Source organism: Limulus polyphemus, unplaced genomic scaffold (assembly GCF_000517525.1).
Source record: "Limulus polyphemus unplaced genomic scaffold, Limulus_polyphemus-2.1.2 Scaffold2739, whole genome shotgun sequence".
NCBI classification, from domain to species: Eukaryota; Metazoa; Arthropoda; class Merostomata; order Xiphosura; family Limulidae; genus Limulus; species Limulus polyphemus.
The window spans coordinates 66622-92076 of NW_013668349.1; the positions used below are offsets into that span (position 1 = coordinate 66622).

General features: G+C 31.3%; 1 protein-coding gene across 4 annotated transcripts in view; it reads right to left on the minus strand.

The window, feature by feature from the left end:
* LOC106467788 (mitochondrial glutamate carrier 1-like) overlaps window positions 1-24452 on the minus strand; it is a 53399-nt gene extending 28947 nt beyond the window's left edge. For 2 of the 4 annotated variants that reach the window (XM_022395978.1, XM_022395977.1), the window contains exons 1-5: window positions 24254-24452; window positions 20327-20461; window positions 13560-13615; window positions 3675-3768; window positions 2673-2788 (exon numbers count right to left, since the gene is read on the minus strand). In XM_022395978.1, coding sequence (XP_022251686.1) covers window positions 2673-2788; window positions 3675-3768; window positions 13560-13615; window positions 20327-20461; window positions 24254-24285 — 433 coding nt within the window. In that variant the 5' untranslated portion in view covers window positions 24286-24452. The remainder of the gene's footprint in view (window positions 1-2672; window positions 2789-3674; window positions 3769-13559; window positions 13616-20326; window positions 20462-24253) is intronic. The other 2 variants (XM_013928166.2, XM_022395979.1) reach the window with 2 other exon arrangements.
* Window positions 24453-25455: the final 1003 nt, after the last annotated feature.

Genomic DNA, 25455 nt, shown 5'->3' on the forward strand with positions numbered 1-25455 from the left:
AAATATAAAATTATGCTAAATTATTGAACTTAAAACTACTAATTTAAATGCAAAAGAATATAAAAAATCACAAACTCTTTCAGTTCAAAGTGCTAAGCCTAATTCATGTAAAGACCTTGCACTCACCACTCGATAGCTCTTAACCCTAACTATTGTGGATCAACTTCTTTCCTAAAAAAATATATCTATTTTGAGTTAATTTTTCAATATAATGATTAATATAAGTAGATATACAATACAGCATGACTTAAGCTACTATAGAAAAATAATAAAAGTCACATACATCCCATGCAGTTTTTTTCCAGATGAAAGTTTTCTAAGGCTTATAGAAAAGTGCTATTGACCAATACTAAATACAACCTCTACATAAAATGGCAGTGACTATAATATGCACCACCCACATTCATATTGAAAATGTAGAGGACAACATTTCACTTTTTTTGCTTATCATCCTATGATTTGTCAAATGTGAAATACAGCAATTGGAATAACATGGTACTGAAATTGACACCTTCAACTAGGATTGGCTAAAAGTTTTACAACTGAGGTTTAACACACCCAGATGCTGTTTTATAAAGAAAACACACTACAAAATGGTTTAGATACCAATCATAGATGGTAGGACCAGCACTGAAGTGGAAAGAAAAATTGTTTTTAAATTTTGAAAACAATTTCTTCTTAGAGGGAGCTTATTTATAGCCTCAAACATATTTTAGGATTTTTTTTTGTTATATTTCACTTTAAACTCCATTAAATAACACATTTTTGTACAAATAATTGAATGTTATGCTACTATTTGCAAACATAAAATCTGAAATCCAAAAAAGACAAGTTCTCTATAATTTTTTAAATTCACAAATGTGATTTTGCCCTCATGATAAGATAAAATGGCCATGACAGGTAACAGGTTAAAGCCTACCACACACTGAACTATTAAAAACCTACAAAGAAAAAAGTTACAAAATATTTACAAAAAAAATAAAAAAATCAACAATCCAGGTTGGAAATAAGGGGTGATTACTCCAAAAATATTCAGGGAGTTTGGACAACAGCAGTTGAAAAAAAAGTTCCCAAATCTTTTGCAAAAAAAGTGGAAACTTAAAACTAACGTTAAGTTTCAAAATCCCAGTGAATTTAAAAATGACTTCAAAGTGAATGAGAAGATAAAAATAATATTTCAATCGCTAAAAGGAACATACAGAAGAGTCAGCTATTCATTCTATCTATTATGTTAATATTGGTTTCATGTAAGCAAATGATTAAAAAGAACAAGACCAGAAAAAGTGCATGTGGCATAAAGAAGAAAACAGAAGCTACATGTGTAGTGCTACATAAATAAAAAAACAACAACAACCAAAATGTGGAGCTCTGCCTGGAACAATGAAAAATATTTTAAGTCAAGGAAAATAACTGACAGCTGAAATTCAAAAATCCCAGGTTTCTTCATTACGCTGACCTTGAGATTCTAGCAATAACAGGCCTAAGTTAGGTTTTATGTCATGTAAAGTTTGTCACAGAAATAATGTAAACTACGTTAAAAGGTTACAATGGGAAGTAGAAAAGTAGAGTATAAATAATAAGAATGGATATCTGTTATAGATAATAAGTGCTACATTAAATTTGTTTTATACAAGTTAATCAATTTGTTAAGTAGCTTATGTTTATCATAGTTTCACAAGTTTATCCAAAGAAAATTCAACTAAATTGATATCCACTTTCTGTATTGGCCAAGGACAATGATTGAAATGACTGACATACTCTATGAACCAAATCTGAACAATACAAACAAGTTGAATTATTGCATCTTCATCTTGGAAAAGCCTCAGTTTATCAGGATGGAAATACTTCACTATAAAATGAATGTGGTAACAAAAATAAAAGTTCAGGTTCATTCTAAAGAAACCAACACCTGCCACAAGAGTACCCCCCCCTCTCCACACACACACACATACAACCACCTGCAACTTGCACTTTTAAACATTTACAAAATACAACCAGCATCTATTACCTTGTGTTCTCTCCATATTTTACATTACCATCAGTGTAGAATTTGGTGAAATGTAACTCTTCAGACTATAGCATATGTATAAAGTATTTCAGTTTGTACTCTAAGCACAACAAAAGCCACACTTTTCTGTTTGTATACTTGGATAAGAATTTTTGGATTGGTTATCTGCTGCCATACAGTTCAAAATAATTTAATCCTGACTAATGTAAAAGGAACCAGTCAACTGGGACACTGACATTTGTTGCACCTTAGAAATCTACCTAATTATATTTTCCCTTAGTCTATCTTCAAAAGTTCTCTACCACAATTTTTCGTAATAGCAGGTATATTCCATTTGAATTGTCATGGTTTATAGAGCTTGATGAGCAAAAAAAAGAAATATCCTGTAATGGTACTCCTGGTACACAGGCATAGACAATCATGGACCTTTAGAAACTGCAGAAAACCTCTTTCTTATACACTGATTTGCAGACAAACCATGATAGAGTACACCTTATCAATAGGGCTCATCCAATCACCTGACATACAACATTAGAGAACAAGGTAAGAATAGTGTGTTAAAAATTACTAGTCTTACTTTTCTATTTTATGAGCTGTTCCTTTCATTCTCTGAATTAATCTTATTTCCTATCTAATAGGAGCTAAATATGTACTTCGTACTTACCAACTCTACCAGCATCCTGTAACTGAATTTTTAATAACTCCATTGGAGTTGTAATAATTATCTGACAAAAACCTGCACCCCCTCCAGCAATCATTTCTCGCTTCAGTGGTAGCCGACTAAAGAAAAAAAAACATTTTTTAATCAGTAATGTTGCATAAAATAGAATGTTTATTAAAAACAGAAATTACAATGACCTTGATGATATTCACTCATAAAAAGTCCAGTTTATAGTGTATAATACTAACAAAGTTTTAAGTTTATTAACATTAAAATAATTTTTCTTGCACAAATACATTTTATCTTAAAATCTGAAATATTAAATTACAAAATTAGCTGCTCAAATTGCAGATTGTTACATCAATAAACTTCATGCACTTTAAAACATTTATTGTTCATATTGGTAAATTAACTTTGACATACCTGGAAACAAGGAACAATAATTCTAAACTACATCACACAAGTTGGTCTTAAAAGAATGATATTACATTTGAAATAACTAGTTTATAAAACAAGAAACATTTAAATAAGGAAATCCAGCAACAGCATTGCTCTTTTCTGTTAAATTTGCTACTGTTTTATGATCATAAGTACCTAGTCCTCTAAAGCACATGAAATTAAAATAAAAGTAACTTACTTTGTTTGTTTGTTTTGAATTTCGCGCAAAGCTACACGAGGGCTATCTGCACTAACCATCCCTAATTTAACAGTGTAAGACTAGAGGGAAGGCAGCTAGTCATCTACACCCACTGCCAACTATTGGGCTACTCTTTTACCAACGAATAGTAGGATTGACCGTCACATTATAATGTCCCCACGACTGAAAGGGCGAGCATGTTTGGTGGGACAGGGAATCGAACCTGCGACCCTTAGATTGCAAGTCGAGCGCCCTAGCCACCTCCACCTGGCCATGCCGGGCCAACTTACTTTGAATTTAATGTGACATTTCTTTGAACAATAACAATCATAATGCAAATATCAATGCAAGTTCTTATGCAAACATACCCTGCTTCAGTAGCAAGATGATGGCGAAAAAAATCATTTGCTGCAAGTTTGATTGCTTTTTCAGGAGTTATCAACAGGATATTAACAGCTGAACCTGAATAAAAGACATTCATTTTCAAAATATGCTTTAAACTTGCAAAAATCTACATTCACACAAACACAAAGAATTTCAATTAAATCCACTTTACTTTAAAAAACTCTGGTTTTGCTGGATTCAAATCCTTACACTGCTGAATATACTTTAAGGTTCACAAAAGCAAGTCAAACAGAAATGCCATATAATGTCTCACTATTATAAACAATTATTTTTATAAAAAATTTTATTTTATGATGAAAATATATAGCAACAAAATTTCAGTGAATTATATAGAATGTACACATAAAGTTACACTTAACAGTTTTATTGTTGACTATCATAATTATCAAATAATTCGTAAATTTAAAAGTGCAGACTCAAAGTTCTAAATTCTAGCCCAAAAGGCACTATTTTATATAAAAAACAAGATTTGTTAGTCACCAAAGTAGTTTTCATATCAAATGTCTCACGTTTGCATCTTTAACACAAAGAATACCATTAGTACACTTAAGTACAACAGATTAGCTTAATGTAATCTAAAACATTATGGAAATATCATGCACAACATAAAAATGTGATGTATGTACATTTAGCATCTTATGTTGAGTATATTACAAGAAGCCTGCAACTGTACTTCATTAAGAACATTTTAGTCTATAATAAGAAATATCATTAATAGTGATAAAAAAAAAACTATAACCTGCAGTGATAAATTTTGTTAAACAGTGAAGAATTTGTATCCAGCACAAGATTTTTGTTAGTTCATATCTTTACACAAAAAACAACAACTAATAAGTAGTAAATTAAAAAACATCACTAACTTTGTTAGTAAAAAAAGCAGAAAAGGGATTAGTTTGAATATTGCTACATTCAATACACAAAATCATTGTGTATATATATATATATATGTAATAGAAGTGATGTGAACAGTGTTTCAGTTATATAAATAAACAGCTTTTCTTATAATTAAATCACAAACTAATGTATGTAATGTGTAAAGACTTAAAGTTAACAATACTTCAAGAATTATTGTTTGAACATCAGTAGATCCTTCCTATATTTGAAGTACAAGAATACTACCCTAAAGCAACAAAGATGAATTAACAGTTAAACAGTGCAAGAAAATGCAATATGTAAATGTACATGCACAAGAGATGAATGAAAACATGTACTCTACTATCAGGCATTTTCATTTAACAACATTATACGAAAGAGAGATAAATCCTTCAAGGGATACACAATTTAAAAATAGTTTAAGATGCAAAAAGTTTCAGTGAGACTATTTTCTTCATAGTATTGTAAAAACACTGACATACCATTAAATATTTCAGATTACACAGTTTCCTTTTTATATAAAATTTACAAATTCCTTTTTGAATATCAGGCAAGTGCCAAAACAAATAATAGATAAAAAGCAGCAAGTTTTCTCTTTATTAGGGTGTGCTATTTCTGTATTTCTTAGATCTTGAATCCTTAAAACAGCTGTGTATATTGTTCTTTTTATACTTTTTAACTGAACTACATGTATCATGCTTATAAGTCATCTATATTTAAGTAGATGAGAACCTTATAACCTATACAAGATTTTACTAATATCTGCCTCTTATGTTCTATACACTGCTGTAATAGTTAAACTTTTGTTGCTTGAAAATAAACTGAATTGGGCAGCCTGCATAAAGTATAACAAAATCTGCCAAAAAAAAGTGTAAGTACCTCTTCAGATACATTACATGTAAAAAACATTAAAACTTAAAAAAACCATATAAACAAGTCCACCTTTTAATTAATATCCTTTTCCTGACACTTATATATAGAAGTGAGCAGGGACATCAAGAAAATTAATACAAGACAGATTAGCCATTAAGAAAACTAAGCAACAGAGCTAGCATAAATGAAATAAAATGCAACTAAATATTAACCCTTTTAGATCTAAAATTATATCAATGCATGAAAGCATACATAAAACATTCAAAACAGTTACTACGAAGCAAAACTAGACTGAAATTAAGCTCACTACAAAGCAACAATTCCATTAAAAATAATACAACTTTCTCATCTACTCAAACAAACAAACAAAATCTTTAAAAAATGTAAGAAATGAACAAAAGTCCAGCCACTTAGTACTCTACTCCATTGGCACATCCTTTTCAACCTGAAAAACAGCATTATATGTTAAGTATAATTAGATAACTTAATCAAATTACAAATGTGAGTTTGAGAGCAACCATGGTACAGAGGTGGGTGATTAATTTCTTGTGGGTTTCTTGTCATCAAATTTGCCAATATATCTGTTTGTTCTTAAAAACCAAGCTACACAATGGGCTATTTGTGCCTTAGCCACCTTAGGTATCAAAATCCAATTTGTAGCATTGTATTTTTAGTGAAGTCATGTAAGAATAATCAAAGTGTTTGTTTATTTTTTAGTCATCTTGTAAGAATAATCTGTTAGCTGAACATATTCAATTAATGAGCACAACAATTAATCAATTAATTAATCAATCGAAATTACAGCATATTTAATATGGCTTTTTATAAGATAAGAAGTAGTTTTCAAATTATGTGGTTTCAGATGTTAAAGGTTTACCAATTAAAATGGAAAACCACATTTGATTTGTTAAACACATGTAGTTAAAAGCTTTCACTTGACAATCTTTAAAATCATAAAGATACAATCTTATCCTTTAATAAGGTTTTTTTTCCTACAAAAATTTAAATGTAATTATTTGTGGGGAAGATGTCTTGCATAGATATGACTATAAAAATTACTAAATATATATGAACAATGGTTACAATAATAGAGCATTTCAACTCGAAGATCCAGTTGCCACGATCATTCAGATTTTTTTAATACTGTAGAATTAATCAATTAATTTTGTTTGATAACAGCATACAAGAATACTATTCATGTAAAAAGTATCAATTAATTTACAATATTTTGTTCAAAAATATCAAATACCTGTCAATCTCAAAATACTGCATTTGCAATCTGACAAATACACCCTAATATAGGATAACTGTTGTAGCTTATCAGTTTGTAAAACAATTTCTTATAAAGAATGCAGCAACACAATATATAAATATTAAGTCTTATAGTGTATAATCCCTTGGCTATCAAAGAATTGTTTGTTGATCAGTGATTTCCAATACACAATGCGTACAGTTGAAATACAATTATACAATTTTCTTGTTGGAAAAACAAACAATATCAGTAAAGAAAGATTGAATTGAAATTATTTAGTCCTATTCCAATGCAATACCACACACATTAATTATCAAGAAATAAATATTGCAGACAATACGCGAAGGAGTTTCAATGAGATCAATTGATTCAATACTTATAAAATTATGTTTGAGCTTTTTTAAAAACTAGGCTTATTATTTTACTTCATTTCAATATTCAGTTCAGTCTAGTTTTGTTCATGCTGGCTGTTTTGAATGCTGTTCTGCATGATTATATTCATGCCTAAGTGTGTTTTTTTAAATTTGTTGGTTGGCAAACCAGATAAAATCATGTAAAACCTAAATATTAAAATAATTTTTTCTTTGAATACTAACTTTTATTTAAAAATTGCTTTTGGAATAAAAAGAGTATGGAATATAATAATTATACTAAAATTGAGCATTTTTAGATAAATATTTTAGGATAAATGTCCAACATAACTTTAGTAAATAATGCAAACTATATAAAACTAACTTTCCACCCAAATTAAAATTATTTACTGCATTTTATTTCTTTTCCCTAATATATGTATGAACTGTTCCTTCACAAATATTCTTTCAACTTTAAATAAAAAACTTGTTATAGCTCTTCATCTTAGCTTTTTACCTTCTAATCCTGATTATACTTTGTACACTAAAAATTAAATTTCTTCTAAATGTTTTTTGTCTATAAAATATAATGCTATGAAAATATTTTGTTGATCACCTTCTATATGTTCTAGTCCATAAATGTATTAAAATTAGCTTTCATATGGAAAGTAGAATTTCAATACACAGATTGCTCCTAATGACAATATATAATTTCAACACTAGGCTGATATGAAGACATACACATAAAGCATTTCACTATTTAGAAAGTTTCTGCTAATCCAAGCCTGTTAGTTTGATGTTAGAAACAACATAGACAAATTAGTTTAACACACACACACACACTATAGCCAAGGCTGTGGTAAATAAAGTTTTGGTTTCCTACTGTACTTTGGCTATTTAATATGTAACAAGATGTTCTAATATATAAGTACTCCTTTTTCAATATATCTGCCACATATCCTTGCATCTCACTTGGCTACAAAGTTAATTGTGACTTTCAACATGACCTACCAGTCAACTCAGTTTTTATACTAAGTTTCATATTAGTAATTCACTGCTACTAAGTGATTATAAATTACAATACCTATGATTGAGCATATACGACATGAATGTGCAATTGACATTTAATAAGGGTATGTGTAAACTTACTCAGCAGTACAAATTTTACAATTTTTAGAATCATGATTGAGTTGTACTTTAAATAATAATCATTCTTTTAAAAAGACTGTTACAACTATCAGAGGAGAAGTGTACAAAAATTATACTTAAGATTCATCTTTTTATTGTCAAGTAACAATCCTATAAGACCTTACAGTAAATCAGAGGTGGCACAGCTAGCAAAACAAACCAGTGGGTTCTAGTGTTTAACCAGTGACCATCATAGCGCACAGACAATTTTTTTTGTTAGCTGATAATCCAGGCATGATTATGAATATTCAGACAAGTTAAGATTAACAAAAAAAGTTGCAAACACAATGTTTATGGTAATACCACACTGCAGTAATTCTTCTCTGGTAGCTTGTTGCACATTGTTCTTGGGCATTTTTAACAGGATTCCTCAAGTTCAAACTAGCAAGTAATAGCAGCACTTTCAGGAAATGTTTAAGTTTTTTAAAAATGATATCTTTATTTTCTTTGTTTCATATTAGGAAATTAAATTACTATAACAAACAACAACATAAAATTTGACAATATATGACAAATTCAAAAGACAATGCTTCCAGGAATTAGTTATATCTTACAACATACATAAATCTGTTGTTTACCATCATGGCTGGCACTTTTGCAAGTGAAATTAAAATACCCGGAAAACATATGCTATTGTCTAAAAAAGTTAAGTTCAAGCCCAGTCTTTTTCTATAAATAACTGACAAGTTTAGCCATGTACATCCAAAAGACATGCTTGACTGATTAAAAACAAAAAAATAATGACAGATTGCACAGCTACAAGCTGACATACAAGTCTGTTACTGAAACTACTAAACAATTATGAAAATAAAAATATGTCTATGGCATCCTTATTCAGAATGGATTTTAGATATTTCATTAACTCTTTCTATATAGAGCTGGTGGATTCCACCGATGTTGTAAACACAAAGTAACTATCAGAGTTTTCATACTATAACTTTTAATATAGTATATGTAACTTCATAAGTTTAGCAAGCTTTCAGTAAACAATACAAGTAGTTTATACAAAAAAAAATCTGTTTTTTTTTTTAATTAGGTAATTTTCCTAAAGATTTGTTTGTTAATATATGGAATCAGTATATACACTGCTCCTAGAGCAAGATGATTTTCAGGTTAAGATTATAAATGTTTTTCTTCATTTGAACATCTTCTAACTTCACTTACATAACCATTAAAACCTCCTAAATAAATAAATAAATAAATATCAAACATTTTCTTTTTCAGTAAAACTTTATATTTTATGTATTATTTTCTCTCCCCTAACTCTATATGGACTTGATTTGACCAGCCTTATAACCACCATAAAAAATAATAAATATATCTAAGTTACCCTTTTTTTCTATCTAGAACAGCTGCATATTGTAACAGAAAACTACAACTGTTTATCCCAAATAGCTTAAGGATTGTAACAGTATACATAGCTTTCTACTTAAGCTTATTGTTTTATTGCCCACTGAACCATGTCTAACTAATAATCCCACCATACAAGTAATAAATCACTTTGTGAACGTGTAACTCACATTACCATATTGAATGACATAACACACGAGCTACTTGCAAGCATATCTAGTGGAGAATGTTTTTATTATTTGTCATTATATTACCTAATCTAACCTAACAAGTTTCTAATTTTTCAATTTGTAACAATCTTTGCCATTGGTTGTCGATGAAATTTAAACCTAATTTTATGTAACGATAATACTAGTACGCTAAATTTATATTTATTTAAATAATGCACCTAAGAACACAATTATAACACACAAAAAGCAATCAATGTCCTATAACTATTAGAATTTAATTGGCTTTCTAACTAAGACAATTTCCTTTGCTGCTCAATTTGAACAACACAAGATAAACTTTCAAACTGAAGATGAAATTCACAAAATTCTTAAATGGAAACAATGTAGCATTATATATCATTTGATAGATTAAAACTCGGCATTTCTATTGGTTGTAAATGATATAGTATAATATAGTATAGTAGTCAGAGAATTTTTGACAATTTGTGAAAGAGAGGAAGTGACAGGCAGGTGTGGCATGTGGGTCTGTATTTCTAGTTTATGACTCCGTAAGCAAATAAGATAGAGGGATATATAAATTAGACTTTGCATAAGTAATATCTATATTACAATGTGTAACTTATGTTAAATTCCATACTTCAGAGTGTGGTGATAAATAAATTAGAGAAGGGGAAGTCCTGGAGAACAAATGCCACAATTCTCATATTAGGGGACTAAGGATTAGTTCAATATTTCTATATAAAATGAAGAACTTAAAACTTATGTAATATTACAATTTGATTTATTAACTATGTTTTGATGCCAAGTTTATTCGTATACATTTATAACAAAGTGGTTTAATTAGATTTTGAATGTAACTCTGTAAAAAGTTGCGACATGCACTTTGACTTACCCATCACAAAAGGGGTTACAGTGAGAATGATAAAATTTCAAGAAAAATTAAATTATCACACTATAAGTAAACATAAAAAATATGGATTTGAATTGAACTTTTCCACAGGTCTCCTCTATAGAACTTTATACCTATGGTTCTCAACCTATAGTACGTTGATCTCCAGGATTCTCTTAGCATTCCAAAACGGGTCAGCAATGGTAAAAATAGTTTCCATATTATAGTTAAAAAAAAAAAAGATAGGATGTTCATTCAATAACAATTGTTTTATTTGAAAATTTGATTAATTATTAAACTTATTTATGTCCATAAAGCTTTTATACACCATAGAATCAGCTTTTGCAGATATACATCGGAATATGGAGGGCACAAGAGATTGATTTGGTTGTGAAAAGATCCACAAGGATCAAGGCACTATATAAATAAAACCAATAAGACTTGAAAGTTTTTAAATCACTTACATACATTAACACTTGAAGCAATAATAGCCTACTGGTCAAAAGTACATTGGAAAAATACAGGAAAAAAAAGCAAAAAATGTTTTTATAAAAACTTGTTTACCTTTTTGAAAATTAACATGGCTTATCATAATCACTTATTTCTATTTAACAATTAATCATAAACTTATATAAGCATTTAAATGGTGGTTATATGATTTTCAGACCATTTACTAAAAAAACTATTTTGCTATCTACCTCTAAACTGATCTTCCTCTATCACATGTTCACGTATTTACATTAGTTCTTTTATATTCTTTTATTAGCTGCAAACAATTAGCCTTATCTGTCAGTGTCATCTAATTTCAAAATATTACGAATGTCTTTGCAAATATAGAATTGGTGTAAAATACACAAGAGCTGACAATGAAATGATAGACAAACTATGTGATTTGTGAACATATAAAATTCAATCCAATTTAATCAATATATGGCTTAGTTCTACTTATGCAAAACAGCTCAATTGTAGTACAAGCTTATTATCTCACAGCTGCAACAAAAGATAAAATAAATAAGAACTCTATCTAAAAGTAACACATTTACAAGACAAATATGTACCATTGACTAATCAATTATTAACATTCCTTGTGTATGGCATATATTGTAGTTAGGAGTACTTAACAAATCGTTACATGAAGCCTAAGAACATGGATTTTAATTTGCCTTGTAGAAGAAAAACACCATTTTTCAGCTCCCCAAGCCTTCATTATGTGTATTCAATAAATTAGCACCCCTACTAATTGGAAGTTTTTCAATAACATCTTGTAACAATATCTAATTTTGTGATTGTTTTTTTCTGATTATTCTATGGCGTTCAAGAAAAGATTTTATAGAAACTCACAATTTATTTACCACAGTCAAAAAACACCTAAGCACAGCACATGCAAATATGATTACCAAGTTATTCAAATGAAGAAAATTATATTACCAGAAAATTGTCAATTACTGCATTTGTTACTTTAAACTACTTGTAAAAAAAATTAATACTTCTTTTACAAGTTTTTCACTAGCTATGCAATGTCCTTGTACAGTATGTATACATTTTAAAAAATAAAATTTCCAGTGATGACAAACTAGAAAAAAATGTTACTAGCTGTTCCATAAATTTCACAGAAAATATCTGATAGGAAGTCTGCATCTGGTTTCATCCTACCGCTATAGGTAGTTGTTAATAACCAAATTAAACACAAATGCCCAAGCAGAGGGCCACATACACTCTTAGTATCAAAACAGGACAGAGTGTGCTGTCCTTACTCTGTACAGCAGACAGTTGGGGGGTTCGAGGGTCAGAGAGAGACGTTTGCTTGTGCTGTTACCTGGAAAAAGGACATCTGTTAACCCACTAGCTAGGAACCCAACTGGGTCCACCAAATAATATTGGTTAAGAATACAGTTTTATTCTACAAATAATCAATATGAAAATAATAATTAAAAGATCCATATTTTAAAAGAGTATTTTTATTTTACACAAGAAACTTGAATGCAAAATAAATCTTGATATTAACTAAAGCAACCCTCTCTTTTTAGATTTTGAAATGTTTAAACAATTACTTTATATAGATTGTACTGTAAATAAACAACAAAATGTCAAAAAATGAAAAATATACTACAAAACACAAAATCATTTAATTGTAAAATGATTTGTCATTCCTATTTCAAGTGAAACTTTAAAAGAAAATTTCCATAAGACTGCATAAGCTCTTTAAAATAGTTAATATTTTATGAACTCTAATATTTATGCTGTACTAACTTATTATTAATTAACTGAACCCTGCATTGTTACAAATACAAAAGACTAACAGGGTTTCTTTTATACGTAAACTGAAAATATCTAAAGAAACATTTTACAATAAGAATTTTTATTATATAATTATGTTGCAAAATAATTATTTATACATATTTGGAAGTGATATCTTTATTAATGTCTTTATAAAATAATGTACTATGTGAAAATTATCACATAAAACTAAAACAAAAATTTTAATATTATGTTCACAATCAGTTTCAAAAGCAAGCATTAAATTGCTTAGAAAATGAATCCAGTTGTAGTTATTTATACAAAAAATATGTTAACTAAAACTGTATGTTATACAGAAAACACTAAAAAAAATTATCAATTACTAATTGCAAAACAGATGTATTTCAGTCTTCAATAACTCAAAATAATAATAAATATAAGATCAAAAGCACAAGTAAATTAGAATAGGAAGTAAACTGATCATTGTACATTTTCATAATACTTGATTTTTTTAATATAAATCACAAAATAAAATATTTTCCATGTTGTTTCATTACTAAACAGCTTTCTACATTGTTTTCATTAAATTACAAAAAAATACTAACACTTTCTAACAGAAGTTCTTTAACTTCTACAACAAAAAACAAGAATGTTAGAAAGCATACCTCTATACATGCCAAAAAACCCTTCCGACTTGAAGGTTTTCCGGAAACAATCAATCCTGCAGATAAAAAACAAATACTAATTTCACTAATAAGAACTTGCTCAGACAAACCACTTTATTTATGCAGGTACATACTTGGAAGATAAAATTGTTACATTGTTAGTTATTAAACACAACTGTTAAACTTCATAACAGGTATAAATTAGTATTGAAAATTTAATTCCTGCTCAAAGGAATATGAATTGTGAACATACGTTTTTTTAATTAATTAGAAAAATAATGATAACCATTAATTTGTGATTACTTATTTCTCACCAATCAAAATTACAACAGTAAAATGTCTTCTTAGATGCTGGTTGTCTAATCTAATTATTTCTATAATTAAAAACATTGTACAATTTTAAGCTGGTCAGTAAAAGAATAATTTACAATGATGGGCATTTGAGTTGCATAGAAATAATACAAAACATAAAATAAAATCTTATTTATTATATTTTTTGCGATTTCTTTTTCCTGTCTCAAATTTGTCCTACTGTCCCATAATCCTGAGTAAACTCAGTATTATCATTAAATAATAATCACACTGAGCATCTCATTTACCCACAGATACATGGGTTTAGAAAATAATTATAGTTATAAAATATCATGAAAATTAATAGTTATAAAATATCATGAAAATTCATGAAATAGCTGTTAACGAGAATAAAACTATTCACTTGCAAATGTCATTACTGATACCAGTTTGTATGAAATGTTATATCCAATTTCTACCCCACTTTAAACACAACCAATTTTTTTAAATCAATTTTACAGATGTTAACATTATTTAATCTATTTTTGTTTTCTGTGATTATGCAATGTTTTGACTAAAAATAAGATTGAAAGAAGTACGTGTATATCAAATATAAATCTAGTAAAAATCACATGCACAATGTACATACTGCTCATATACAGAACTAGGCAATTACACTCAACTAATCTATTACTCTCACAAAGTAGCTTAAAAAATTCCTACAACAAAAATGCAAAATCTGTGTTTCAATTATTTTTTTGCTAAAAAGTTAAGTTGAAAAATAACTGTCTATTTATTATCTGAAACTTATTGCTTTTTTTGTGGTATTTTCGAAGTTCAATTACTGTTTCTGTTGAGAAAAATAGAAAAAAATGGTAACATTTAAACTGTACGAGAAAATGTAATCAAATAAAGTTAGATAGTACAAAATCTTCAGACATCATGTAAGGAAATAAAATGTATCTGTTGATGACTAGACTAATATTTTCATAGTAGAGGGTTTAAACCATAATAAGAATCATTTAAGTGTGAATATGCAACTGATTACTGTTAAAATATCTAAAGCTGGGCAATTAACTTGATTAACTGGATTACCTAAAAGCACCGACTGCATTAACCAGTGTAATGTATAATAAATGACAAATAAAAATTATAATTGATTAATGTCACAAAAATAAGCTAATTGAAATTTGTATTTTTGATTACAGTACTGCCTCACTATAAAGCTATCGGTTATAACACTTTCTCAGCTATAACGTTGTGATCCCTTGGTTCCCAAAAATTTAATATCATATGCTGCTTACCACATTGCCATGTGGCTTCAGAGGCTAAAGTCATTACACTTTGTGACAAAATAAGAGGAAAAAAAAAAGACAGGAAGTCCTAAGTGCATATGGGAAGGAGTTCCAAGAATTGTTTACTGGTGAAACCAAGCTACTGGTCATTGTCAGAAGGAAACAAAAATATCATGTCATTAATTGCAGCAGGTTTAGAGTAGTATTATGCCTATTCACTTTTGGCAAGATTTTAATTATCAATTGAAAGTTAATATTTTCTCACTACAAGCCTTGAACTGCTACCTAATTCCATGTGTATACCATGTTGTTCAGCTACATTTAAGCATCCAAGTTAGCATGTGACAACCCTCCACCAATGGAAGTGCAACACACCATCCTATTGTGTCTGACTCCCTCTATGCAATTGAACTCAATCTTTACTTCGAAATTAGGCATGAAAAACAGCACTTGAAGTAGGGAGGACATGTGGGAAGTGTGACAGGAGGTAAGTATATATCAGAAATACATTTTCCATGTAGGAAAATATTAACTTCCAATATGATTACTTACCTCCTCTCACAGTTACAGATAGAATCCCACACTGAGCAGGTGGAGGGACCAGTGTAAAATTGCCTAGATAACCACCCTTCAAAAGCATCTGAAAAGCACACATGGAGTGTGTTACCTCTATGTACAGAAAACACCCAAGGAAAACTGTACCACATCTGAACTAGGTAAACTCTTCACCTAAGTGGAGCCAACTGGTGTTGTGTCACAATCAAAGAGCAGATCAAGTGATCCATCCCAAATCCAAAGGAAGAGAAATATATGTGGAGTAGCTAGGGTACATTGGACTATAATCAGGAGGTTAACTCTATTCCACACCAGTTGCACCAGAAGGAACTCGACTGGCCACTGGCAGGAGGAGGGTCCTCAACCATTCAATTCAGGTGTAGGAACCAGAAGCAAAGAGGAGCCTTTGTTCCAAGAACCTAAACCAACATATGTGCAAATCCAACACAACCTGGAACAACAAACCCCAGGAATGTACAGCCAGACGACATCAGGAAAGTGGAAATGCAATGTGGAGGGTCAATTCCAGTCCAAAACTAATCAACATTGGGTATGTAACATCCAGTCTGTAGTAGGATGGTAGTAGGATGGAAGGTTCCCAGATGGAGGAGGCAAACTGCGAAATAGACAGAAAAATCCAGTCCAGAATGGTAGCATTGGGACTAAAACATCAGACCGCTCCCACTTTGGCAATCTAAGGAACATTAGAGATGGGTAGAAATCTCTTCCTGCTTTACTCATATTAGTCCATGAATAGTTAGTCTGGTACAAACATATTTATGGCACAATATATGGCAAGGAAGAACTTCCAAGTGGTCTTGTGGAAAACTCTATCTCAACAGTGAGTATGACAGACCTTATAGATCTTATGGTGCAGATTTTGGATACCAGTATACCTGGACAAGCACCACTCACCACATAATTAGATCCATAACATGTAAGGTAGCTCCCTGAAAAATATGGAGAACTGAAACAAAATAACTTACCCATTCAGAGGTGTACCGACATATGGAGAATAGCTACAGGAGAAGACGCAATCTGGCCGAGCATAAAACCATCTTATTATGTAAAGCAGCACAACACCAAGGTGTGGAGAGTAGTCCATATGCCAGCCTGGAGAATCTCTTCCAAAGAGCAACAGAAATGAGTAGCCAAGGACAGTAGGAGGTGACAGATCAGATGAGACAAGACACAGAACAATTGGCAAGGTTCAGGAGAAAGGAAGGAATACTCAATACAGATAACCTGATGAACCCAAGCAGTAAGGGTGATGGGAGAAATATCAAAAGAAATGCACCACATCCTGACAACAAGGCATCTGTGAAGACATGGCCATCCAGATGGGTGAAAGGAATAGGTACCCCCACTGTCTTGTTGTCCCTGAGATGAGAGTTGAAAAACACCACTAAATGGACAAGATACTGAGTGTGGTGGATAAAGGACTTCTCCACCTTGATAAACCAACCCACCCAATCAGCTTCTCTGCGGATAAGTTGGGTGCATGAGGAAGACTGCGGAGGATGGAGCCAGAAGAAGCCAGTCATCCATAAAATGATGGAAAATGAGCCCACAATAATGAAAGAATTGGACAAATAAACAGCCCACCTGACAGAAAGGAAGGGCTCAGAATTTATAAATGTCAAAAATGACATGAAGCCTGTACAATATTAACGTGAAGATAAGCATCAGATACATTGAATTTCTTCATCCAAAGCCCTGGAAGAAAAGCCTATCTGAGAGACAATTGGAAATCCCTGAAAGAATTGGACAAATGACCGGACCACCTGATAGAAAGCATAGGGTGCCAATGCCAGCCTCAAAAAGCTCAGAATTTATAAATGTGATTCTCATGGATGAAAAGTAGTAAATGACAATGAAGCCCGCACAATAGGGATTTGAAGATAAGTATTGGACAAGTCGATTCTCCTCATCAAAAGACCTGGAAGAAAAGCCCATCTGAAAGACAGTCAGAATTCCAATGTGAACAGAGGCATGTTGAGGAAGCAATTCAGAAAAGATAGACTGTTAATAGGATGCCAATCCCTGATCATCTTGGGGATGACAAAAAGTTGGGAAAAGAATCCTGGGAGCAAAGGAGAAACCTGTCCGATGGTACGCTTGATTAGAAGGGCTTTAACTGCTTCTGCGAGACCCTAGCAGGAAAGGGGGATCCTAAGGGGGGAGAGAAAAGATAGGAGGTGTGAGAAAAAGAAAGGAGAGTCTTTCTGACAAAACTAATGATCCAAGGGTCAGTGGTAAGTCTCCCATAAGGCAGTCACTGATAATGATGACATTATACAGGACGTCGGTGAACAATGTTATGACATGTTGACATGGCCCAAGAAGAAGGAACCAGTAAAGGAGAGGAAGGAGGAGGGCATGAAATGGGAATTGGAGGAGATTGGGACAATGGTAAATAAGGGAAGTATGCTATCTAACAGATTCTACACAAGACTCCAAAGTATCTCAAAGCCCACCAAAGATTGTAGTTTTCAGAAAACGGGCTGATCTAAGATGTCACAAGGAAGTCGAGAAGGAAAAGTGCTAACAAAGCATCTCAACTTAAGAGATCCCAGCAACACAGGAGCTAAGTATGGAGGGAAACAGCAGATGAAGACAATCTGAAGAAGTTGGTGAGTAGGACAGTACAAGCTTCTGCCAAAAACAACCTTGGGAGAATGATGGAAAGCCTCGTACAACAGTGAATGGACAACAAATAATGGAGTGTTGTGAAGGAGAAAAGGAGGAGAGCAATTTACATTTGAGAAAAATAATGAAGTATCAGGGCCCGAACTCCTAAGAGTAAGAACTGAATCGAATTATTGCCCATTCAGAATGGATTTGCTGAATGATGATGATGAGTCTCTGCAGTATGTGGAGGGTGCACCACACTAATCCCCACAGGTAAGTGATTTGCAAAACATACAGCATGGAGCCCAATATCAAGTGAAGGGAAGAAATCAAAAATTCGGAACTAGGTGCTACATTTAATAAGGAAGGGGGGGGGGGATCAGTGACATGGGTGAAAAAGTCAAAATACAACATACCCGTGATATCAAATCTAAAAATGGTGACTGGGGTCTAGGTGCTTCAACAGGAAGAGAACATGCCTGCACAGCAAAGGAATGGGAGGTGGGGGGAGCTGTTAAAGTCTGTATAATATAATCCTGATCAAAGTCCTCAAATAATGGTAGAATTACTTGTAGATCAGGAGATCTATTGACCCAACGTGAAAGAAGCCATCTCCCAACGAACTACAGCTGACAATTCCTCTTCCGATAATGCTTCACTTGCAGCCATTGTCACAGGCTGTTGAGTGCCAGTACCATCAGTAACCATTGTAGTCATAATATTAAGTTGGGAAATTCAAAAATAATGAATGACTACTGGTAACTGAGTGAGAAATAGAATTCACAATCACATAAAAAAATCCAACTCTATGGTAGATTATAAACAATACTTTAAAATGTAAAAATCAGTAACTGAATATTTTAAAAATTCACTAAAAGGAGAAAAAAAAAATGACACTAGGTCTTAACACTGTCGTGCCAAATAAAGAAGTGAAGAATGGGTTCAACTGCATAGAGGGAATTAGATACAATAGGAGAGTGTGATGCACTCTTATCGGTGGAGGATTATCATATGCTAATTTGCATGCTTAAATGCAGCTGAACCACATAGTATACACATGGAATTAGGTGGTAGTTCAAGGGTAGTGGCAAACAAAAATTTGAGCACTAGAGGGCAGTCAAATTAAGAATATCTGTAACTGTGAAAGGAGGAAGTAACCATATTTGAAATGCTAATTGTTTTTATCTTATATTATTGGATCTTATTTTACCTTATCTGTGTTCTTTTTATATCTATTTTTCCTATGTAAATAAATAGTAGTTTTCTTTATTTGATTGCTTTAGTAGTCTGTTGAATTGATACTTGTTCAGCATGTCTTCTTGACTAGTAGGTTATAATGCCCCCCACCTATATCACTCTCAAGTGCACATGACTCCTAATGGTAGCATTATAATCAGGCAGTACTGTATTACTATTTGATTATACCAATTATCCAAGTCTCATGTGAGAATAATCAATTAATGAACCTTACAATTAATCAATTGGCAAATACCACAAAGCACCCAGCTTTAATCACATCTGATCTACATTTCAAGAAATTTCTACTCAAAGTGAACTAACACATGGAGGATTTCGTCTATATGTACACCACCAGATCAACACAAATAAGCATAAACTAGTCTGCAGAAATAGTAAAATATCCAAAAACTATTTACATAACAAAACAACATTTTGAACCTAATCACAAAAAATAAATTTATATAATTTGTGTTACTGGAAAACAAACTTCTAGGGAATTCAGTGATAGCTGTACACACTACTACAATAAAACTTCTTTAGATTTATGAAGAATTAAAATTTCATGCACATTTTACTCCTTGTATCTATATATGTTTATTATGAAAAATATAATACATAATTTTTAAGTATGATAAAATAAATAACATTTGTGTATCTTGAGATTAATAAAGTCCCACATCTCTAAAATGTGAGAATAATGCAACTCAAGATAGATCACTGCAAACATATAAAAAGAAATATATTTCTTTCACTTACATTGATGTATATAACTGTTGGCCATTTGGTCCAACTTGTTGATTCTGAAGACGAGTCTTAACTAGGTCTATTGGGAAGACACAAGTAACACCAATAATTCCTGCAATACCACCATTGACGATCTTTGGTATCAGGCTACAAAACAGCCAATTTTGGTTAAGATATACACATGTAGAAAGAATTAGCAAAAACAAAATCTGTCAGTAATATTATTTTACAACCATTAGAACCATTTCATGATATGAGGTATTTAGTAATTTTTATTACAGTGAAATGTCTATTCACCAGGATATAACAAGTGTAATATATTACTGTGAGAATGATAATCTTATATACACAAGTTTTCAACAGTGTTTATAAAGTTAGTTTTTTATAGTAATCATTAACCTCTTTTGCAGTCTTGCTTTTTAAAACCAACAATGATTATACCAATTTTATACAAGCTTCATAATCAAATTGTCAAAGTCAACAGAAACATAAAGCAGACTAGTTATGCAATACATAGTAACAGCTCATTATTAGAGAAGAACTTAATGTCAGAGAAACTGAATAGTTTGGTCTTTGTCTTTATTTCAACTGTGACTAAAGAAATTTTTGAACTTGCACAAAATGTTTATTCCTTTGATCAAATTTACATTCCAACCACAGCCTATTACAAACTGGATGAACAATGTAAACCAATTATTGGTAATTAAAAAACATGAAATGTAGAAGAGTATGTAAATTTACTGTTAAACTGGAATAATTATAATTAAAAATGCCTAAAACAAAAAAAATAGAAACTGTTAAGGCAAAGAGTAACTAAGACATTCTGTTAGATAAAAAAAAACTAACTTTGGTGTGAAGGCTTTTAATCATGCTCATGTAAATTGAGAATGAGAGTCAAGGATAACATGCTCTTCAAAAGATATCCATGGGAACTTAAGAGATAAAGAAACTGTGATTGAGAAATCCAACAACATTTTTGCCAATGTTATACTAATCAAGCAGAACAAGTGATTTCTAAATTGATTAATACTTTTAAAGCTAAGAAAAAAAATTCCTTAAATTCTACTTTGATGAAAGAAAAGCAGTTTTGGAATAACATGAAAAATTTTGTTATAAATCTCATCTCTAGACTGGTAGATGTATCAAAAAATTACAAAGCAATCCAAATATATGAAATTAGCTAATTACTAATGACACTATTTTAAGACTTCAGTTAAGAACACAAGGCATACTAATCATCAGTGACTAAGTACAAAGAAATATTAGCTATCTTCAAAAACAATTATCATGCTGTTGGCAATCACCCAAAAAAAATAGCTACAATTCTAATCTGTTAACACAGATTAGCCAAAACAGAAATAACCAATACAAATGTACAAGTCACACTACAGAATTTTCACACTACATTTATGTTATATTAATCAAGACAAAACTATTTATAACTTACTTTTAAATTACACATATTAAAACTGTACAGATCAGTAGTATATTTCCTCATTACTTTTGGCCTGATTCCAGAACCTCTGTACTGCCTTGGGCTATGGCTGCCAAGGCCACCAAATATTTATCCATTGTATTCCACAACCCTCACTGCCTTGGGCTTCAACATTATCATTATATGACCTTCATTATTACACATTAAATATAGCAAATTTTAATTAATTTCCAAGTTTCTGTTCTATAGTATCTGTACTAATATCTATATAAATCAAGCTTCTTTTAAATAACCACATACTTAGGTTACATATTCAAGCAGAATATGAATTAAAAACTTCTGTCTACTTCAGTACAAAACTCACAATTTCTGTGCTAACTTGTACATTTTCTATTGTCTAGCATTAGTCTCTACTTTACTGCATGTAATTTACAAATAAAAATTTTCATTATCTTGGTAACACTGAGGCATGGAGCCAGTAACAGTCACCATATTCTGCCTACCATTTGCCTAGTTATTACAATTACCTTCCCAAATGTATCTATTTTCCATAACTTCTTATTCAAACACATTTGGGAATGTTGTTCCTCTGGTTTAAACCTAACTCATAACATTTGAAAGACAGCACTGTCCCATTCACTTCATAACACCTATCTTTCTATATCCAGTCATGAGTTCTTAAGTGTTGAACACTGAAGATCAATAAACTCTTCTAATTCTGTTGCATCTACCATGCCTGAAGTCAATCTATTTCAATTCGATCAGGTCTCCTCTAACCCTCCTTTTTTTTTTCTGAAGAGAAAATAATTTTAAGGACTTTAACCAAGAATAATCATAGTAACCTTCCTTTATATCCTTTACATTTCAATTTCCTTTTTAAGGTAAGAAGCCCAGACTGAACACAATACTCCAAATGAGGACTAACCAGGGATCCATACAAAAAACAATGAGGAGCAACTAAATGATAGATTCCATATCTTTGCTAGTTACAGTAAAAATGGTAAGCATTATTATTATTATCATATGGTCTGAAAAAATTTCCAGAACTTCATGTCAACCATGATTACCTTTATTTAGCAGCTATTTGCATGTGGCCTGTGTGTTTCGACAACTTGGGTCAATAAATAACAAAGTTTTCTTTATTTGCTAGAACTAGCTACAGTTAACTAGCATGATGTGTACTTTTTCTTTTTCTTCTACAACCTTCAAAACATTTTAGAAGCTGCCCATTAATGTTACTTTACAAACCTTTTACCCACTCCTTTGACCTTCATGATCAACTCGTTTCTATTGAACTGTATCATTCATCACAAGATTTAAAGCAATGAATTGCAAATTAAATAATATAATAATTTGATTATTTTCTTCAATTAAACATTCTTGTTTCTGAAACATTTAAAAATATTCTGGCTTTGACATTTTAGATTTCACTCAAAAGGTTAACTCACAAACTGGGAAATGATACATTAAGTCATATTCTGACTAATCGTACATGTATGTCTGTGGTTTTCAGTTACTCAATATTACTGAAGTTTTTACATCATATACATTTCACTTCTCATGAAAACTTAAACTGAAAATAAATAAATATACACATATATATATATATATATATCAAAAACTTTCTTAAGAATACTTGGTAAGTTTTCAAAATTTAGTTCTTATAGTTTTTAAATTATTTACATAAGCTTTTCATGATAACCTAAAATAAGTAGTTGGAAAATACAAAATACCTTTAGATACACTGTCTTTAACCATCCAGCCCCCTCTGACCTTCACTCAGTAACGTAATACAAAATAACACATCTTAATGCAACTTGTTAAATTATATCACTTTGTGTTTGAAATATTTCCACAATTTTATTACCTTTTCATGTAAAATCAATATTTAATTTCATATAACAAAAAAAGCATCAAACTGTGAAATAAAACCTTTTAGTCTTACATATTTACACTATACAAGATTCACAAATGAATTACACGTTACATCTTAATATTTTTCTATTCCAATGATAGTTGTATCTTTACATACTAAAAGAAAAACAATGTACAGCTAAATTTTCAATAACTATGACTCACATTTTTATTTTTATTATAGTAGACATTTCCCCAAACTACGAAAAAGAAAATAAGCTTCCAGCCTCTTTTTTTTATTTGCTTAAGTCTTTGCATCGTTGACCATATGCGATTAGCCTAAAAAATCTGTTAATGAAGTCGGTTTGGATGAGTTCTCTAAGTTGTGAAGTACTGAGTCTGAAGTAGGCATAACCTTGATTTTGAAACATAAACAGTATTTTAAAAGCCAAAAACCCTGTATTAGTATACCTAATCCTACTCTAATCTCACTGACTTGTCTCAGCACTACTAGCACTAGTAGTACTCACTAATAGCTTAGTATTTACAATCCTGATAGTGATAATAATATTGTGTGATAAGCTTCAATTCCAAATATTAAAATTACGGAATAATACTAATTATGAATGATTAACAGTGATTATACTTACGAAAACTCATCTCTTTTAGTTTTAAGTGCCATTACAGAACTTCCTTTTTCGAAATCAGTCAGTGGAGGTCGTCTTTCCTAATGTACTTATATTTATGAAAACAATTTTCTAGGACTAGGAGAAGTACACAACCTACAATTATCAAACGTACTTGAAAGTGGTACAACTGGCCTTAATATTAACAATGCTACTGTAGCCTTGCAGACATGCGCATCCTTCTGGTCACGCATAAACAGTGTTTGTGACGTCACATACGTTTTCGTGTTTGTTTTACTTTATTTCATAGTATTTTTTCTCCCTTGAGCTCTATGACGTAATAAATAAAGAATGGCCAGAAAAAATTACTTGACTTATTAAAATTTCAGTCGTAAAGACAACAAAATATGTTTACAATGATCAATAACATAAAAAACGTATATTTTATGACAACAATTTGAGATTCTGTTTCATCTCGTTTCTTATGGGGTATTCTCACATAAACCGATTTTCACGCAAGTATCACATAGGTCCGCTTCATAAAGGGAGGACCAGCACAAAATTTGTGAAGTCATCTGAATTTCACTAAACAACTGAATTCTAAGTTGTGAGAAATTACGAGACGGGATACGTGTTGGAAAGTGTAAAACAATATTTACTATAACACAAAACAAACAAACAAAAAACAGTACGCGTACTTACCGACACTTAAATCGCCTTATCGCTGTATTGTTGAATGGATCGACGGTTTTTGTCCCCCGATATAGATTTCTGTAGAACAATTCATTTCGTGAAACCAAGAAGAACTAACTACAATAAAGGAGTATATACTAGACTCAGACTTGTTGTGCCGAACAACAGAGAGATGGGGGAATATAGTCAGTGTACCACAGATAGTAGAACCATGCAGCTTAAAAAACAAAGTTATGAGCACTTACCATGATATACTATTTGCAGCAAATTTAGCATTTGCAAAAGGAGATAGCAAATTAACTGAAATGTCCTAGACCGTGATAATGCCAAAGCCTGTTGGCATGCGCCACCTTTGGCTTACCTCGCCAACCACATTTTATTCGGAAAGTCGCGTCTGAGAGACGATCCACTATGTCATATGGGCCTTCCCATGGAGAAGACAACTTAGGAGACTTTCCTTTGGTCTTCCTGGGATTATACAACCACACCTTTTCTCCTGGTACAAAGCTGACTTCAGTGACTTCTATCATACA